The 17407-nt window shown below is 42.6% G+C and overlaps 1 protein-coding gene across 3 annotated transcripts in view; it reads left to right on the top strand.

The window, feature by feature from the left end:
* OBSCN (obscurin, cytoskeletal calmodulin and titin-interacting RhoGEF) overlaps positions 1-17407 on the top strand; it is a 154722-nt gene that overhangs the window by 14134 nt on the left and 123181 nt on the right. For all 3 annotated transcript variants that reach the window (XM_061474398.1, XM_061474400.1, XM_061474399.1), the window contains exons 3-9: positions 2459-2728; positions 4784-5044; positions 8712-9014; positions 9883-10149; positions 10992-11267; positions 14325-14597; positions 16923-17198. In XM_061474398.1, the coding sequence (XP_061330382.1) occupies positions 2459-2728; positions 4784-5044; positions 8712-9014; positions 9883-10149; positions 10992-11267; positions 14325-14597; positions 16923-17198 (1926 nt within the window). The remainder of the gene's footprint in view (positions 1-2458; positions 2729-4783; positions 5045-8711; positions 9015-9882; positions 10150-10991; positions 11268-14324; positions 14598-16922; positions 17199-17407) is intronic.

Raw genomic sequence — 17407 nt, forward strand, 5'->3', positions numbered from 1 at the left:
GCATGACAACATGGGCTGAAAGACAGTAACAGAGGTTGCCACTATGCTGGCCAGTGGTAGAGTAAGTGTATTTGTTTTCACATTTAGCTAGTTAAGTGGAAAGTACACTGAAATGCTGGTGTAAAGTTTAGTGCTTTCTTCCTCAGAATAGGTCTTCTTCATGTAAATATTATCTGGTTATTATTCTGTGTTGATTAGTTCATTAGCAAGGAAGATGAGCCACTTGCCTTTCACAGACCTTTCCTTGCGATCTGGGTTGCCTGTTGATTAGCTGGAAACTCTGTTCCCTCCTGGCCACCAATCTCAGCATTTCTCTGACCTGGGTAAGGGGCTGGTTATGGACCAGATGAATTGTTTGGAACGTGGTCCTTCTGTAGTCCCCTTACCAATATTAACCCCCTCTCTCTGACCAGGTACAAGTTAGACCATGTAAAGAGCATGCAGATATATTCAGGAAGAGGAGGTTTGTGGGTTTTGGAGCCTCTCTCACATCTCCAAAGCATAAAAAACAGTGAGCTGGGTGAATCCCAGGCTTTGATTCAGTTTATCAGCTGCTGTGTCTCTGAAGCTCCATTCAGAGTGAGATAAGACGTGTGTGCACATGTCAGAAGTATGAAAGCAAAGTTGTTTTCAGAGGATATCTCTGACCTCAAGTTGTCAAATATAGCCTTGCACCTACATTCTCTGTCTGGAAAGGTAATGCTGTTACAGCAACACAGACTGAAGAGTCGACCAACAATTCTGTTTGTACATTTAGGAGCTATTTCCTGGAGTAGATTTTCTTTTATATCTTTTTTTTTTATTATTATTTTTACCTTAGATACTGCCTAGTGGCTGTAAAGGGAGAGGGGTTAACGATATTGCCAGTTGCTCCAAGTATGAGAATACACTTCTGTGATTCTCAGGTGCATCTTGTGTTACATTTTGGCTCTTGGGCATGTCCATGTGTTCTCAGTGTCGGCTCCAGACTCCTTCCTATCTCACACAGCAACATTTCATCCAGCTCTCAGGGGCTGACATCCTTCTGATCAACGCTTTCTTGATCTCATCCTCTTGCCTGTTCCAATGGCATAAGAATTACAACTGCTTAGTTCCCTCTGGTTGCATGGGCTGACGGGAATTTAGATATTTGGAAGAAGTTCTTCCCTGTGAGGGTCTACTCCTGTTTGACTAACACTTGGCATTAGTGACTACTACTCACTAGCTGACTACAACTCTTAGTAAACATATGAAATTACCAGCATGGGAGAATGTTTGTGGTCAGGGAGAGGGAGAATGGAGTCACAAAAGAGGGCTGGGAGCTGGTACAGTAGTTATTAGAAGATGAAGGTACATGTCAAGACATGATCTCTCATGAAGCATGAGTGATGATGTATCAGCACTGACTCATCCAAGTCTGTGACATGACCACAACACCAGTCCTGTGGCTGTGACCACCGGCTGTCCTCTTCAGCCCAATCCCCTTTCTCCAGTTTAGTGCTGGGGTGCCAGGGTGATTTCACAGTGCAGCTGTCACTGAAATTAAACATTGTTCTGTTTGCAAAATGTCTTCTCTCACTGCCATGCAGCTGTTTCACATGTTTGATCTACACTCTGGTTTCTCCACAAGCCAGAACACAGCAGCTTCACTGCTGGAAAGCAGGGGCAGGAAGGAGACTTGGGCTTTTTTTCTAGTTCTTTTATTGTTGCTGACAAAAGCTGATACAGAGCCTTTGCTGCCGATTGGGAGAACAGAAAACCCCTCAATTAGATACTCCTGTGCTTTCCCCCTTATCTGTCTTGTACACAGCCACTGCTCATCTTCCTGTGCCTTTTAGATCACTCTGCTGAGCTTGCTTCTGCTGCAAGACCCCTAAAAACATTGGTTCTTGCACCAGCTGACCAGTTCAGATGCTCACACCCTCACCTAGAATTGCTTTTCCTGTAACAGGCTTGTTTGCTGTTACCCACCTGTAGCATGATTACTTTAAAGGCTTATACTCTGACATGAAGTGGCTGTTGCTACCTATAAAGTTAGGCTGGGAGGCCCTACCCTTCATCTTACTGGCATCACTAAATGAGGAGGTGCAGTGCAGAGGTGTTTATGCTAGAGGTCAAGCAGGCCACAAGAGCGGACTTTATTAACCTGGTATGTCACCACCTTGTTTGCGTTGCTTTGGATTAGAGCAAACACCTCTGCGTGGTGTTGTGGGGCAAGTACTGCAGTTCAGACTGATACTGCGTTGGTTTAGGTAAGTCCTTAGAATACTTCTGCTGGGATCTAAGATTCCTTTTACATTAGAGCAATACACCTGCTGTAGTAAGGCTTGATTATAGGTTTAGATGGTGGCCCAGGACAAATTACTAACACAAGGAGTGTTATTGTTTAAATTTTCTTTTTTGACTTACTTATTTGCACAGCCCTTACCACAGACCATCAAACTCTCTTGTTTATCCTTTGTGTTTTTACCCTCTTAAGAACCCTCGATACCCTTCAAGGAAAAACTGAAGGATCTTGAAGTGAGGGAGAAAGAATCTGCCACCTTCCAATGTGAAGTGCCTGTTCCTAGTACAGAGACGTCTTGGTTCAAGGAAGAAACCAAACTCCGGCAGAGCAAGAAATACAACATCGAAGAAGAGGGCACATATCGCCGCCTCACTGTCCAGGACATCACTGCAGACGATGATGCTGTCTATATTTGTGAGATGAAGGAAGGGAGCAGGACCATCGCGGAGTTGTCTGTCCAAGGTAAGAAAGGCTCTCGCCTACCAAGTATGAGATTCATACATGACACTCCAGAGTCGACCTTATGAATGGCATTCACCCCGTGCATGTATGCAGTGAAGGACAGCAGACTCCCTTGTGGTGCAAGAGGAGAGCCATGTGTGTCGGGTCAGTGGGTCCCTGGTCTCCTGCCAGGGGTTTCTGGGACGCGGGGGACAGATGGTGTTGCTCCAGAAGATATGTCACCTGGTTGGGGACCTGTGCTTAAAGGAGCTCTCTGTAAGGCCTATAAGCTTTAGCTTCACACTGTAGACTCCTTAACATTATCCCAAGCATCAGATGTGTTCCCTGGCACTGTCTCGCACTTATCTTACCTGGTGCCTGGTGAACACAATAGCAAATCTTGTCCAAGAGAGGTGCTGACCACACTGGGAACCTGGTTTACAAGCTGTGGTTGATTGTCTGGTATGCGGTGCAGGCTGCTTCCAGGGATAGGGCAGCCACAGCTTCTCTGGGCAATGTGTGCCAGGGCCTCACCACCCTCATAGTGAGGACTTTTTTCCTAATATCTAAATCTCCCCTCTGTCAGTTCAAAGCCATTACCTCTTGTTCTAGCCTTTCCTGACCTTGTCAAAAGTCCCTCTCCAGATTTCTTGTAGTTCCCTTTTGTCTCCTGTTGCATGAACTGGAGACCTCTCATAGCTACAAGATTACGCTTGTCCTCCCTCATCTGAAGCCTGACTTTACTCCCAGGGAAAGCAGAAGTTGTTCTTCACTGCTTATATTGGTGCGAGACAGCTGGGTGACATGCATCCTTGATCAGATTCCTTTTTGTCATCATTTGTTATCATAGGCAAACTGTAGAGAGTGCATATGGGTGGAGGCAGAAGGGAAAATTTAGCCTGGAGATGTGGGAGAGTTCATGTAGACATCTTTCTGTTCTGCCTTCTGTTAAGCTGAGACCAACCAAACTCTGTCAGTGTGTTTGGCCCCAGTAGGACAGCTGGTATTTTTTACTTGTTTGTGCTATGGTGGCATGTTCCATTAAAAAGAGAGTGACTGAGCCAGGTGGAGCTCCTGTGAGGGAAAGGAGGCAGAGCCTTCCTGTGGGAGACCTGTGCCTGCCAGGGGGGAGAAGGTTTGAGAGAGCGGGCTGTGGTTGGGAGGAAGCGAGAGCTTGGCAGGGTGCAAAGGGCTGTGGGGATGGGGACACTGCTGAGGGCAGCAAGGAGCAGACATGTGAGCAGAAAATTGGGGTCTTGAATCCTGCTGATGAAATGTGTGTCTGATTGCTTCATGAAGGCTTTCAGCATTGATTCTCATTAGATAGCTTTAGGTGCTGTGCCTGGGTGAGGGCTCTTCTGCCTCGCAGGGACTATTACAGGGATGGAGCTAGTCACCATCTATCACTAGGTGTGGTATCCTGATGAATAAATCCAAGCTGTCTTGTGAATAATTGCAAGGAATAACTTTGAGGTTATTCCAATAAGTGAGGTTATTCCAATAGTCATTTGGAAAGGACACAAATAAGTGGAGTTCATTCCATGTCTATTTCTGGGTTGTCTCCAAGAATACGTCTGAGGGTTTTCGAGTATTTTCTATCAATTCAGATGACTGGTGTGTTTGCCATCTTGGTTTTCTAACTTATTGGTAAATCTGATGGAGGCAAAATACCAAAGACAGATGAGACATCTGTCAAGTTTAAGACTGACCCACTTCAGCAATGTTTTAATTTGAATTCCCAGCATATGTGAGTAATGAAAGTTGTATCCCTGTCAAATCTGTTCTTGGCAAGGCTACATATCTGGTGTTTGCCCAACAGCAGACTCCACATAGTAGGCTAGAAACATGAGCGACTGTAGTCAAACAAGATGGCTTTTCTCTCTTTGAAGGCCAAAATGAGTCTTGGGGATTATCTGTTCTGTACAACTCAGAGCCTAGGAATTCATTCAGGGGTGTCTGCATAGTGTCTACAATGTTTTGATTAGGTGAGAGCTGTTTGACCAGTCCTGTTGCAGTCTGTTGCCAGAGACTTCAATGTCTACTATTTGCTGATCGTAATGACTTTCTTATTTAAAGGGAACATCATTAAGAAACTTCCACGAAAGACTGCGGTCTTCTTAAATGATACAGCCATCTTCTGCGTGGAGCTGGACAATGACTGCCAGAATATTCGATGGCTGAAAAATAAAGAAGAAGTGAAATCCAGTGATCGAATCTCCATCACACGCTCTGGCAAGCAACATACCATGATCATCCGAGAGTGTAAGATGGAAGATGCTGGTGAAATTGTCTTCCTGGCTGATGAAAGCAGGACTTCTACCCAGTTCACTGTGACCAGTAAGCTTCACTTTTATTTGGCCTTGGTGCTGTTCTTTCCCCAGCAGGCACATATTCCCATGGTAGTACTGTTGTTTCAGGTATTGCCATGGTGAGTTTGTTGGCCAAATACAGCAGAAGGTTTGATGTCTGCTGCATAAAGCCAACAGCCTGCTCATGAGTGTTATGAGATGTGATGGAGAGATCAAAACAGAGAGAGAAAGAGGGGGGAAGAGCATAGCACAAACATGTACCTTCTCTGCGTCATTCTTATTTCATGCTGGAATGAACATAAAATGATAACAGAGTAGAGCATGGGGTAAGAGACACGTGCCTTCTCCCCACCAGGAGGTGCTTAAAAACCCCAATGTGTAAGCTGCAGACATTCCAGTTGCTTTGCTTCATTGTATGCAGAGCACTGCAAGTGCTCAATGTACATGCTGTCATTTTCCAAAATCATTAGTTTCTTTGTGGAGCACTTATCAATTCTTGCTATTGGGATAATACCTCTTCTATCAAATAGGGCCCACTTATCTTTCCCTCTCTTCACTGAGGATTTGGAGGGGACAGTCAGTCAACATTCAATTCCTTCCCCAGGTCTTGAGTCAACAGAAACATGAGGGTAACTCGCAGGTGTGCTGGATCTTACAGGAAAGTACATAGGTGCCCTAAATACTTTTGTCAGAATATGAAGCTTATTACCAGTCTAGCAAGGAAAAAGATTTGGGGAGGAACATCTACACACATGCAGATGAAGCGTTTTGGGCAGTCAGATGTCTACTGAACTTGAAACATCTTGTTTTGATTTTAGCTTCTTAAAGTTTTTATTAAAGTTTATACATATATATATATATAAAAACCAAACCAAAACTGCAAGAAAAAGGGGGAATAATGCTTCTTACTGAAAATAGAGTTTCCTTCCTTTTGTGGAGACCAGCAAACATATGTCCTCTCTCATCTTCTCTTTAATATGAAAAAGTTGGGAGGACCCTGTGAATTTATGGTAACTATGCTGAAAAAAAGAATCTTTGTCCTGTTTAGCTTTATTACATGTTATTCTATAACATACAGGCTGGAGAATTACTTCAGTTCGCACACCTGACCTGAGCAGGTGCAATTTAGTTGAGATCAGATCTGAAATGAAGTTTCTGTTAAGTTGGCTAATTTTATTAACTTTATTTTTATGGTGCTGCATTTCCCAGGCAGAAACTACTTAATTTTAAGATGGAGAACTACACGTGATTTCTGGCTCTGCTCAAGTTCTGGTTTGCATGTGGACAAATCATCCATTGTAGTCACTAATTGGGAAGAATAATACTTTCTCCTACTACCACCTCCAAACTGCAATTAGTCAGTGGTAAAAAGAAATACTTAATTAAAGGTTTATATCTGCTGTGTTACCTAAAATTGGATGGGCCATTCTGATCCTATTGAGCTAAAAAGAGGAAAAAAAAAATGGTTAAGTGTCACATTTAGCACTGTGGCAGTTTTTAAGGTGTTTGGAAAGCTATAATGTCCAACCAAGCAGTTATTAATTAGGAACGACAAAGTTCAGTTTGATTTTGGATTCTGCTGTTTAAGCTGTGAAGGACAGTATTGATTCATGGAATAGAAAGAGGTAAGAAGCTGTCTTCCCACAAACAGATTTCTCTCAAAAATATTACATTACCTTTCTCATGGTAAGGTCAAGACATCTGATTCCAGGGTCTAGTTTTCAGCTTAATGAGATGCTAATAGGACCTTTGGCATCTAGCTCTGACCAACAGTAACTGACAGCCTGGTAACTGTGCACCCCAAAACACTTAGGTGACTATGTAATGAAATAAAAGTGTACCACATTGAGATTTTCTATTTTTACACTTCATGCATACTTGATTGATTAGCTGCTTGAAGACCCCTGTATACTATGTTCACATTTTTTTCAATTAGCTGGACAAGATTGGTGTTGGCTGTTCTAATAGGATTTATCAGGCAATAAATATTTATATATTACTTGCTTCGTTGCATTGTTACTATGGCCTTCTTAAAGATGGGTAAGCTGAAGCAAAGAGAGTATCAGTTATCTCTAAATTCAGTTTTTAGTGTAGGCTCATCATACAGGCTCCCTCTGTAGTCATGAATACTTGAGTATCTGTAATGTGCAATTTGTTTCAGCCACCTTGCACACCTTCTTTAAGTTGCAATGAATTGCTCCTGAGCATGCTGTTCTCTGTGGGATTACAGCTGACGTCTGGTTGAATGCCTTAAACTGAACACCTTTGAGACAGCCATAATTAAATGAAATAAATCCTTTAGCACGTCAGTAGATGTGTAACTAGAGCGTATCAGATAATTCCTGGCCTCTTGACTGTATCAGTGGCAGCACTCAGTGAATAACCCTCATGGGACTTGAGCCTCCTCTAAAGGGTTCAGGAGGAATGAGAGGGTGAATATAAATCTTCATTTTGCAAATACCTGCGAGGATACATTTGTCACCTCAGGTACCATAAAACAGCCACATCTCCTCAATGGTAAGGTGTTGCAGTGGAGACAAGATTTTATGTAATTTCTTTTTAAAGTTAATTGCTCAGTGCCCAAAGTTGGCTCTGCATAAATTACTAAAACAGAGATCCCCAGTGAAAGCTATCGCTCTTAGGAGGCAAAGTTACAACGCACCTTCTAAGGGGGAGATAACATAAAATTCAGAAGCAGGACAGAGGACAGATACCCAGATGAAAGTGGCCACAGAGAACTGCCAAGCCTGTGTAACAAGCAGCTGAGGTCTCCATAACTCTAAACCCCATGCACTGCTTATTCACATCTATCTTTCTTTCATCTCTGAAATGTCCCAGTTTTACGACGTTTAGCTGCTCTGTGTGGAAACCTGTTGAGGACCTAGGCTGAAATGTTTTAGTGTATGTTTGGAACAGGTACTCCAGAAGAAATGGCACAGGCTGCTTTCATGGAATGGATTCCCACTGCTGCACAGGATGCCACAGCTGTGTGCAAAGCATGGCAAAATATTGCCACACTCTTCCTGGATGCGGTGGTGCCCTGCCTTGCATTGGCTCTCACAGGCACATCTACATTCCTGACTTTTGGGGATGTGTAAGGTTGAAAATCTGACAGAAGATAAATACCAACAGACTTAGAATATTAGTGCCACTATCCCTGTACAACAATGTCTAGTAAGCATGGCAAAACTCTGTCACCTTGCCAGTGAAATCCCACTGAGGTATTTTAATTCTATTTCTTTTAGTCTGAATTCACACCAGGGAGGTGGACTAGGAATTTGGTGCACAGAATTTTGAACAGCTTTTGGGTGGTTTTACCCACCCTCTGAGTGAAAATAACCAGCTGAGTAATAGCCTGCTTTGCCCAGGAGCTGTACAGGAAGCAGTGTGGCTCTGTGTCTAGCCCTGAACATTTTTGCCTGCGAATCATTCATTGTAGATGCTTTGTGCAGACAATTGTAATATTATATGGAAATCATGTATGTTTAGCTGTAGAGGTAGGGCTATTGTATATCTTTGTGTAATGTAGCCTAAATACATCTTCTGTCCATTCTGTTGCTTTTCCATCTCACATCAGTGTTTTATGGAGGTTTATTAAGCAAGAATAACTTTTAGTCCAGTGTAAGCATTTTAGGTGAGGCACAGTGGCTTTTCCATTCTGACATAAACTTCTTGCTCCATTTTTCCTCGTGCAGCTCCCAAAAAACCTCCCACCCAACCCCCATCTGACCCTGTAGTGAAAAATAAAACAGAAACCTCAGTGACGCTAGTATGGTCCCCTCCGAAGATGGACCGACCCATTCCAGTTGATGGCTACATCGTGGAATGCAAGAAACTAAGTGGCTTAACCTGGGTGATGTGCCATGAGTCTCATGTCACTGTCTCAGAGTATACTGTAAGCAACCTGTTGGAAGAGGCTGACTATCAGTTCAGAGTGTCTGCAGTCAACGCCTATGGACAGAGCCCCTACTTGGAGTTCCCAGGGAGCATGCACCTTGGTAAGCATAAAACCATTATAGAATCACAGAATGGTTTGAGTTGGAAGGAACCTTAAAAAAATCATCCAGTTCCAACCCCCTGCCATGGGCAGGGACACCTTCCACCAGACCAGGTTGGTCCAAGCCCCATCCAACCTGGCCTCAAACACTGCCAGGGATGAGGCAACCGCAGCTTCTCTGGGCAACCTGTGCCAGGGCCTCACCACCCTCACAGGGAAGAACTTCTTCCTCACATCTCATCTAAATCTCCCTCTGTCAGTTTAAAGCCATTTTCCCTTGTCCTGTCCCTTGTAAAAAGTCGCTCTCCAGCTTTCTTGGCCCCTTTAGGCACTGGAAGCTGTGTTAAGGTTAAGAGCCTTCTCTCCTCCAGAGAATCACTGTGTACAACAGGATTGCTTCTGTCTTTGGTTCATCGCACTAGACAATATCCACACAGACTTTGCACAGATGTTGTGTGTTGTTACTGCCACCCTTTTCCCTACCTGTCTGAGGATGCCTGTGTTTTCCTATAATATCTAGAATTGACTAGTAGGCTGAGTGACCTCCTTAGGCTCTTTCTGTAATCTAAGAATAATAGTAGTTGTATAAATAGCATACTTGTCGGGAACCAATGTGTTTCAGGCTTGTTATGCCTTTAAATATCTTAGAGAAAAATAAGTAATATATGCCTGTTCTTTCCCTGCAGAAACTGGCCTTACCTTACCAGAGGTCAGCTACTTGCAATTGTAGAAATCAAACCCTGCTGACCAACTGTGTATTGCCTTCAGTGCATAGAGATAGTCTAAGACTGTGCAACTTTATTTTCTGTCTGGTTTACACAGAGAACTTGTGTCCTTTGGCCTCAGAGATATGTGTTGTTCTTCCCTAGAACCAGTCCCAGCTGTGAAAACACCCCTGACAACTGTGGAAGTTGTACCTGGAGGAGATGCTGTGTTTACTCTTGACCTTACAACAACATGTTCCGGCACTTGGTACCTTAATGGTAAAGTCTTACAGGAAAGTGAGACCTACATCATTAAGAGAACCCAAACTACTCACACCTTAATCATAAAAAATGTTACCAAGAATGATGATGGAGCAGAAGTGAAATTTGTTGCCAATAACATTAACACCAGCACCAAGATGAGAGTGAAAGGTATGCATATCATCAATTGTCCTTATTTCTTCCTGTGAAAGGGCATTTCCTGTGACCTGATGATTACGTCTGGGGCAGAGGCTTTCACAGATGCCTGGTCTGTATGATGTGTCTGAAATTGCACCATGTGAATTAATGTGGGTCATAGTATGAACCATGATAGTACTGATTTCAAAACGAGTCGATCTAGCCAGCTGGTTTGTATCTGAACTGGACTGCCTAACATCAGCTCATGAATTTCTGTAGTTTGCAGCCATCAGTCAGTGCATTCTGTCACCAGATCTATCACTGAGTCACTTTAAGTCAGTAATTTCAGCTCCAGGTTTGGCTAGGCTTTCTGACTGTAGTAAAGTCTTTCAAAAGTAAAGCAGTATTAATTACTAATAGATTTCTTTTTCCTTGGAGGTTTTTCAGTCTACCACAGATGTATGTGATGTACAAGTTATCATAATGTAACTTGACTTAGCATTGAGAGTTGGGTGCTTCAGCTGTCCTCTATGGAATGATAATAACATTTGTATGTGCCTACATTGCATGGCAAAAGGTAGTGAATAGTCATTCCTTGTGGAAGGATTTATTTGACTTTGTGTGAAAATCCCTGCGGAAGCATGTTTAGAGTATTATTATTCAGCAGAAAGGTGTGCATTTTTTTCCCTTAATGACTCTGCCAATAAATCCAGATCAAATATCCTGAACCAGAAAAAAATTCTCAGTATTGACACGGGCTTGAGGGCAGGAACAGGACCTAATGCTTTTTCAGAGATATCACAGCCTATAGCAGATTTGTATCAGGGGTGTTATCTGAAAACAACTTGAAATAACAAAGCCTTTTTTCCTGACAGCTGCTGCAGTGAGATTTACCAACAAGAGCAGAGACGTAGAAAAGGTCTCTGCTCGGCTGCGGGAGGAAGCCAAACTTCAGGCTGAGCTTTCAGACACAGACGCTACTGTGAAGTGGATGAAGGATGGCAAAGAGCTTAAGGCCAGTGAAAAATATGAACTCCAAACTGTGGGGAAGAAGCACATCCTGAAAATTCGCAACGCTGCAACAGAGGATGCTGGAGTTTACGAGTGTATCTGTGAAGGGGACAAAATGCTCTATCGGCTTTCAGTGGAAGGTACGTGACTGTCAGGGCTGCTTTGCTTTAATGGCCTCTTCCTACCCTAGGCTGATACTCATCAAGGGACAGAAATGGAATGATCAACAAGTAGTGCACGGAGTTGTGATAACTCCCTTGGACATCTAGCCTTGACAGTGTCTGTCATCCCAGAGTGGAACTTGAGAGTGAATGCAAGATCTCATACTGGCTCAGTGATAAGAGCTGTGTGTTCACAAGAATTGGTGTCTCGATATCCCATGTGAAATTCGGAGTCACTTCTTGAGGTTGAGTGCTGGGTAGTGAAAAGGTGCTCTTGTGGTGAAGAAATTCAGCTGGAGGGGTAGGATGTACATTATACCATGTCTGTCCTATACTTGCTACATGATATCAGGTCACTAAAGAGCTAGTTCAGCTCTGATTAAAGTTCTGATGGACCAAGATCATCTTGGCATTGCGGGACTTTTTTTTTTTTTTTTGTTATTTGTTTGATTTTTGTCTGTTTGGTTTTGTGGTAAATACCTTTCCAGATTGAGATGAGATCTGAGCAAAAAGTTCTTCCCTGTGAGGGTGGTGAGGCCCTGGCACAGGTTGCCCAGAGAAGCTGTGGCTGCCCTATCCCTGGCAGTGTTCAAGGCCAGGTTGGACAGGGCAGGGGGGTGGAACTGGATGAGCTTTAAGGTCCTTTCCAATCCAAACAATTAAAGAATTCTATGATTGTTATGTGCAAGGTGTTCAGATGGAAGGCTGTATAAATAGCAAAATATAATTTTATTTTAGTGTTTTCTGCTTATTAGATTTGAACCAGTGCTGTTTTTGCAGCTGCCCTGTTGTTCAGCTGTTTTTGCTTTCATGACAATCACTTCCATCCAGATTGCCTGCTATCTATCTCATGGGCACTTCACTCCCAGAGCAAAACATGGAGTTTTGAACCTTTTTACCCCGAAACCACAGCATTAAGCTTCCCTCTTACAAGCCTTCCCATCTGTGCAAGCTTTTGTGAACTAGCTCGTACAAGTTTTGTCTGCCTTGAATGGGAACAGATTTTGGCTTAAAAGCTCTAGTGTGTCTTTAGACCCTTCCTCATGGGTATCATCTGGATATTGGCTGAGGTTTGCAGTGTACAACCTGACTTCAGGTCAGTCTAGCCTGTTGCCAGACATCATTTGGGGTGAGATCTGTAGTGATTTTGCCTTGAATTGGCAAGTTCACTTTGGAAAGCTGTTTGATTTCTGTGTTCCATACCATACCTCACCCTCTTCCCATCAATGATCACACTGTTTATATACTGAGTAAGCATGAGGTGCTTCATCATTGTATTCTGCTGGCTTCTTGCCCCCCTTGGCCTCTGTGGAAACAACAAAGCCTCAGAATAATCTGTGTGTTTTACATTTGACAACTTACTTGGTTATTCTCAGAAAGCAAACTCAAAAGAGCTGAAAAAAATAATTAAAAAGTGTGACTAAATCCATGGAGGAAGTGCTGTCTACACTTGGCAGCTGCTCTTCATTTTGGTTTTCTTCTTTCTGCCTCTTTAGCATCATTTTTTCATGCTGGTGGGTCTACGCACAGATTTAATTGAATTAGCGGTTGGACATTTCCATGTACTTTTCACTGTAATGTGATCATAAAATGAGTAATCAATGCTATCATTTTAAAATATGTGTTGACAAGCTGTAACTTAAACAACTGCTGTTTGTAGCTTGATTCCTGGAGAATCAGCTTTGATGCTTCTCACCCTTGCAGGATGAGGCTCACAAATGCTGTTCCACTATTTTGCATTTCAGCATTGCCACCTTTTTATCTGTACCTCCTGTAAATCAGACACAGCTAGCTGGTGAATCATTTGATGAGGTCAGCTGTGTCTGGCTCATGAGCATCATGTGGCTGCCGAGAGGCCACCGTGCCAAGCCATGGCCAGAGGTGTGTCACTCCCTGGGCCCCCTGCCCAAATGAGCCCCGCTAGAAATTGTACTTGCCATTTATCACTGCGGTCCCTCCACTGCCATGAGGCTTCACATGCCAGGCATCCCCCAACACATGACCTCCTGCATTAAAACAAGACATCTGAGATGGCTCCTTCAGGCTTCTGTAGTTGTATTTTTCTCTCTATTTTTCTGAGGAAGTGAAAGGTGCATGAATGAACCTATCACCCTCTTCTTCATCCCCAAACTTTTAACCTGTAGTCTAAGTTGTAGTAATGCTAATGGAGCGGCACTCTACTAGGCACTTGTCAGTACACACCTGGAATACTGTGCTCAGTTTTGGTCCTCACTATGCAAAAAAGATGTGGAAAGACTGAAGAGGGTTCATAGAAGACTCGCAGAGATGATCCAAGGACTGGGTAGCCGTATGAGGAAAGGCCAAGAGAGCTGGGTTTGTTCAGCCTATGGAAAGGAAGGCTTAGGAGAAGCCTTATCATCACATTCCTGTATTTAAAAGGTGGCTACAAAGAAGATGGAGACTCCCCTTTTACAAGGAGTCACATAGAAAAGATGTTTTTAGCTAGGATATTGGTGGGTTTTTCAATCTGTGCTTTGAGGCAATTGGTGGCTTGATTATTTCACTACATGTTAGTATGGTGCCAGATTTATTGTTTATCTTTGCTCCAGTTAATTTCCAGGAAGAAATTGCTTTTCATTTCAGCCCTATGTGATATCTGCATAGATTTTTAATTTAATATATCTAGATTACATTTTAGCTTCTTTTAGAGTCAATTTCTTTGCCAGGTGGTTACAATACAATGACTGAAAAAGTTTTATTGCTTTCCGTCCAGTCTGCTTGTTTCACTTCTTTCCTCACCTTTCCGATATTTTCTTTAAGCCTTTTTGCTTAGAGCTTCATTGCCACTTCACGCAACCTCTAGTTGTCTATGTGCTATGGTTTTTGGACATGTGATAATCAGATATATGGTTTATAAAGGCTGCTCTTAATTAGAATCTAGCAATTGGATCCATAATTAAACATGCACATTTGGTCTTATGATAAATTAATACCTAATGTATATGTAAGTGTACATATTTACTAATGTCCCCCCCCAATTATTTACCAGCAGTATGCATCTATATTTTGTTTTAGCACTTGCAAACTTCATAAACAAAGAAAAAAGTGGAGGAGTTATCAGGGCCATCACTGGAAAACAGGTTGAATTGGTTTCCGAGACCTCTGAGCCCAACGTCATGGTTAAGTGGTACAAAAATGGCAAAGAAATTACAGCCGGCAAGAAATTCACTTTGGAAGATAAAGGAAAACTGCACAAGCTTGTGGCATCAGCCGTGACGAAAGAAGATGAAGGAACATATACATGCAAAATTGGAGATGACACTCTTACTTTTGATTTAAAAGTCTCAGGTAAGTCTGTGATGCAAGTATGGGATCTGAGTCTATGTTAGAAACTCAGGACTTTGATCATTATACTTGTCTTACCTTGTAAATTGCCAGATTTTGGGGCCAATATTGCACAGCTCTATTTCAGAGGCTGACCCTTAGTGTGGTCCATATGCAAATTCATGATATGGGCACATAATTTAATGACACAGTTATGTATTCAAATCAGCAGAAGCTTTACTATGTCAGGAGTCATGACTCAACCACCACACTGGTTGAACAGGCTGAAAGCCACATTTGGCCTTTATTATTTTAGCTCAAAGTGTATATCAACTTTGAACCTCCTGCCTGATGTAGTCCTAAAATCTGTGAAAATGCTCCTTTGACAAGTTTAACTCCTGATTCTGAGAGTTAAGTGTCTCCAGCTGTTCCCAAAGGACACTGTCATGATCTCTGCGACATCTCCCTGTGGTACTGTAAGTGAAGCTGCTAGTTCATGGCACATGCCCATCAGCATGAAGCACGTGTTAAAGCATGTGGCTGTCAGGTCAAGCCTAGAGAGAAATGTTTGTCACTGATGCGTTCCAATCCAGGATGGAGCCAGAGTATCAAATGACACAAGAATTTATCTGTGAAATTCTGTATCTGAGAAATTCAACTGATTCAATTTGCATAGCCTGGTGGGAACCTTATTTCTAAAAGTGGGTTAATGTCGCAAGCCTCAGGTATTCACTCTGCATCTCATTTCCAGTTCTCTTTGGTTAATAATCCAGCATTATGCAATTTCACTTTGAGTGTAATTCATAGTTCCTGACTTTACCCGTTGAAAAACTGGTCTAAAAGAGCCAACCAGTCTGACCTGACCCCGCAAAGAGAAATTTATGTAATCTAATCTATACTGTCCAATGAGAGCTATCTAATATGGATTTAAAACCCATTCTGGACCTGCCTTTGTCTGAACATCAAATACAGAGAAAGCCTGCATGGTTACTTGAGGCTGGATACCTAACTTTGTGATGACCATGTGCAGGTTAGGTGAGTCTCACCTATGGTAAAACATTACATGGCTCAGGCAAAGAAAACTGGTATCTGCTATCACTGTGTGCCCCCAATAACTTTCTGATGAACAAGGATAAAGCTGCAACCTGTCAACAAAACCTTAGCTATGGCAACTTCCACCTTGTTTCACACCACCATAAACATTTTCAAGAGATAAGAAGCAAAGCTGCACAGTCACTGGGAGGGTCTTACGGCAGGGAAGTAATCTGTCTTTATGGTGATGAGTTACCCCAATAATCTTGAACAGCAGGATTCTGGATGGACTTCCCTTCTTTGGTCATCTCATTTTTTAAAGAATAGATCAGTCCTAATGCTTACCATTTTTAATGAGATATTTGTTCTCTGATGCCACAGATGGGCCTGGCATGGGTGTAGTATAGCAATTGTCCTTGAGATACTCGGTGACTGAAAGCAACAGTTGCTGCTAAAAGAAATGCAATACTAAGCTAAGGTTGGTTATAGCTGACAGCCATTAGCTTGCTCTTCAGGCAAGGGCTGCCTTGATGGAATGAAGGGTATGAAAAACCTGACATGCTCATCAAATACTGCTCGTTAGCTTAGGGGACAAGGTATGTGGAATAGGTTTGCTCACATTTTACATGCAAGGTGCCTGTCTCCACTTACTTAGTTACCTTTGCTTTTATCTCTATGAATATGCTTGCAAAAAACCTGAATTGATAAAAATGCTGTATTGCTGCTTCATACATGGTGCACACTGTGTGTGCACAGCTCATATGTGTGGCCACCAGTCTGTGCAGTCAGCAGAGCTTGAGCTGAGGTGTCAAAGCAGGAACATCTTCTGCTTGAGCTATACGAGCTGTGAGCAGTTGTGAGTTCTCTACTGCGAAGACCAGTCTCAACAAAAGGATGTGACACTGTTGGCTCATATATTAACTTAGTCCTCTTGAAGCTGGAGAACATCATGTCAATGAGATTATCCCATGTGTGCCCTGATCCAGGCTAGGGAAGAATTAGTTCAGTGGCACTGATATTGTGAACATGGGGCTGCAGGAATGGGCTTAGAAACATTTAAAGGCTCCTCATCACTTCTAACACTGCTGTTTCTCAGGAGGGACTTTTCTGACTCATCAACACCATTTATTGCCATAGCTGTTAACACTCTCTCTTAGTTATGTTGCAGTAGGATCATGCACATGTAAGTACATTTATACCTCCAGAGGTGAAACTTGATCACCCAAGTGGGACTAGCAATGAAATAATGACCAGTAATTACTGTATCTTAACTATGTGCTGATAAGCCTGAATTCAGCTTTCTCTTTTTCTTTCCAGATGAAACTGTTAATTTTGTCAACAAGCCCAAAACAACCCCAGAAATATCAGTCAATTCTTCTGACAACCTTGAGCTGGTATGTGAGGTGTCCGCTGCAAGTGGAGTTGTGGTATGGAAGAAGGATCAAAGAGAAGTGAAGCAGGACCAGAGGACAACAGTTGTCTCCCAGGGGACACACCGCAAGCTCATCATCAAGAAGGTGACACAGCAAGACCAAGGGAGCTATACCTGTGAAACGAAGGATGACAGAACAACATTCCAAGTCAAAGTCAGAGGTGAGAAAATGATAGAAATGCCAAAGATAAATGAATATTCATTGGGGTAGTATCTTACAATCAGAAGATCATCTCACAACCTCTTTGTGATGAAATATTTCAGCTGTAGAACTTGCTTTTTAGACCAACTGTCATATCAACATTTTATACACACACTTTTGCACCCATGACTAGTTGTAACCACAAAAGTATTGTGGGCAACAATGATA

Source organism: Pezoporus flaviventris, unplaced genomic scaffold (genome assembly GCF_033815535.1).
Source record: "Pezoporus flaviventris isolate CSIRO_AGI_PZ_B2104156 unplaced genomic scaffold, CSIRO_AGI_Pfla_v1 ptg000079l, whole genome shotgun sequence".
Classification (NCBI taxonomy): Eukaryota; Metazoa; Chordata; class Aves; order Psittaciformes; family Psittacidae; genus Pezoporus; species Pezoporus flaviventris.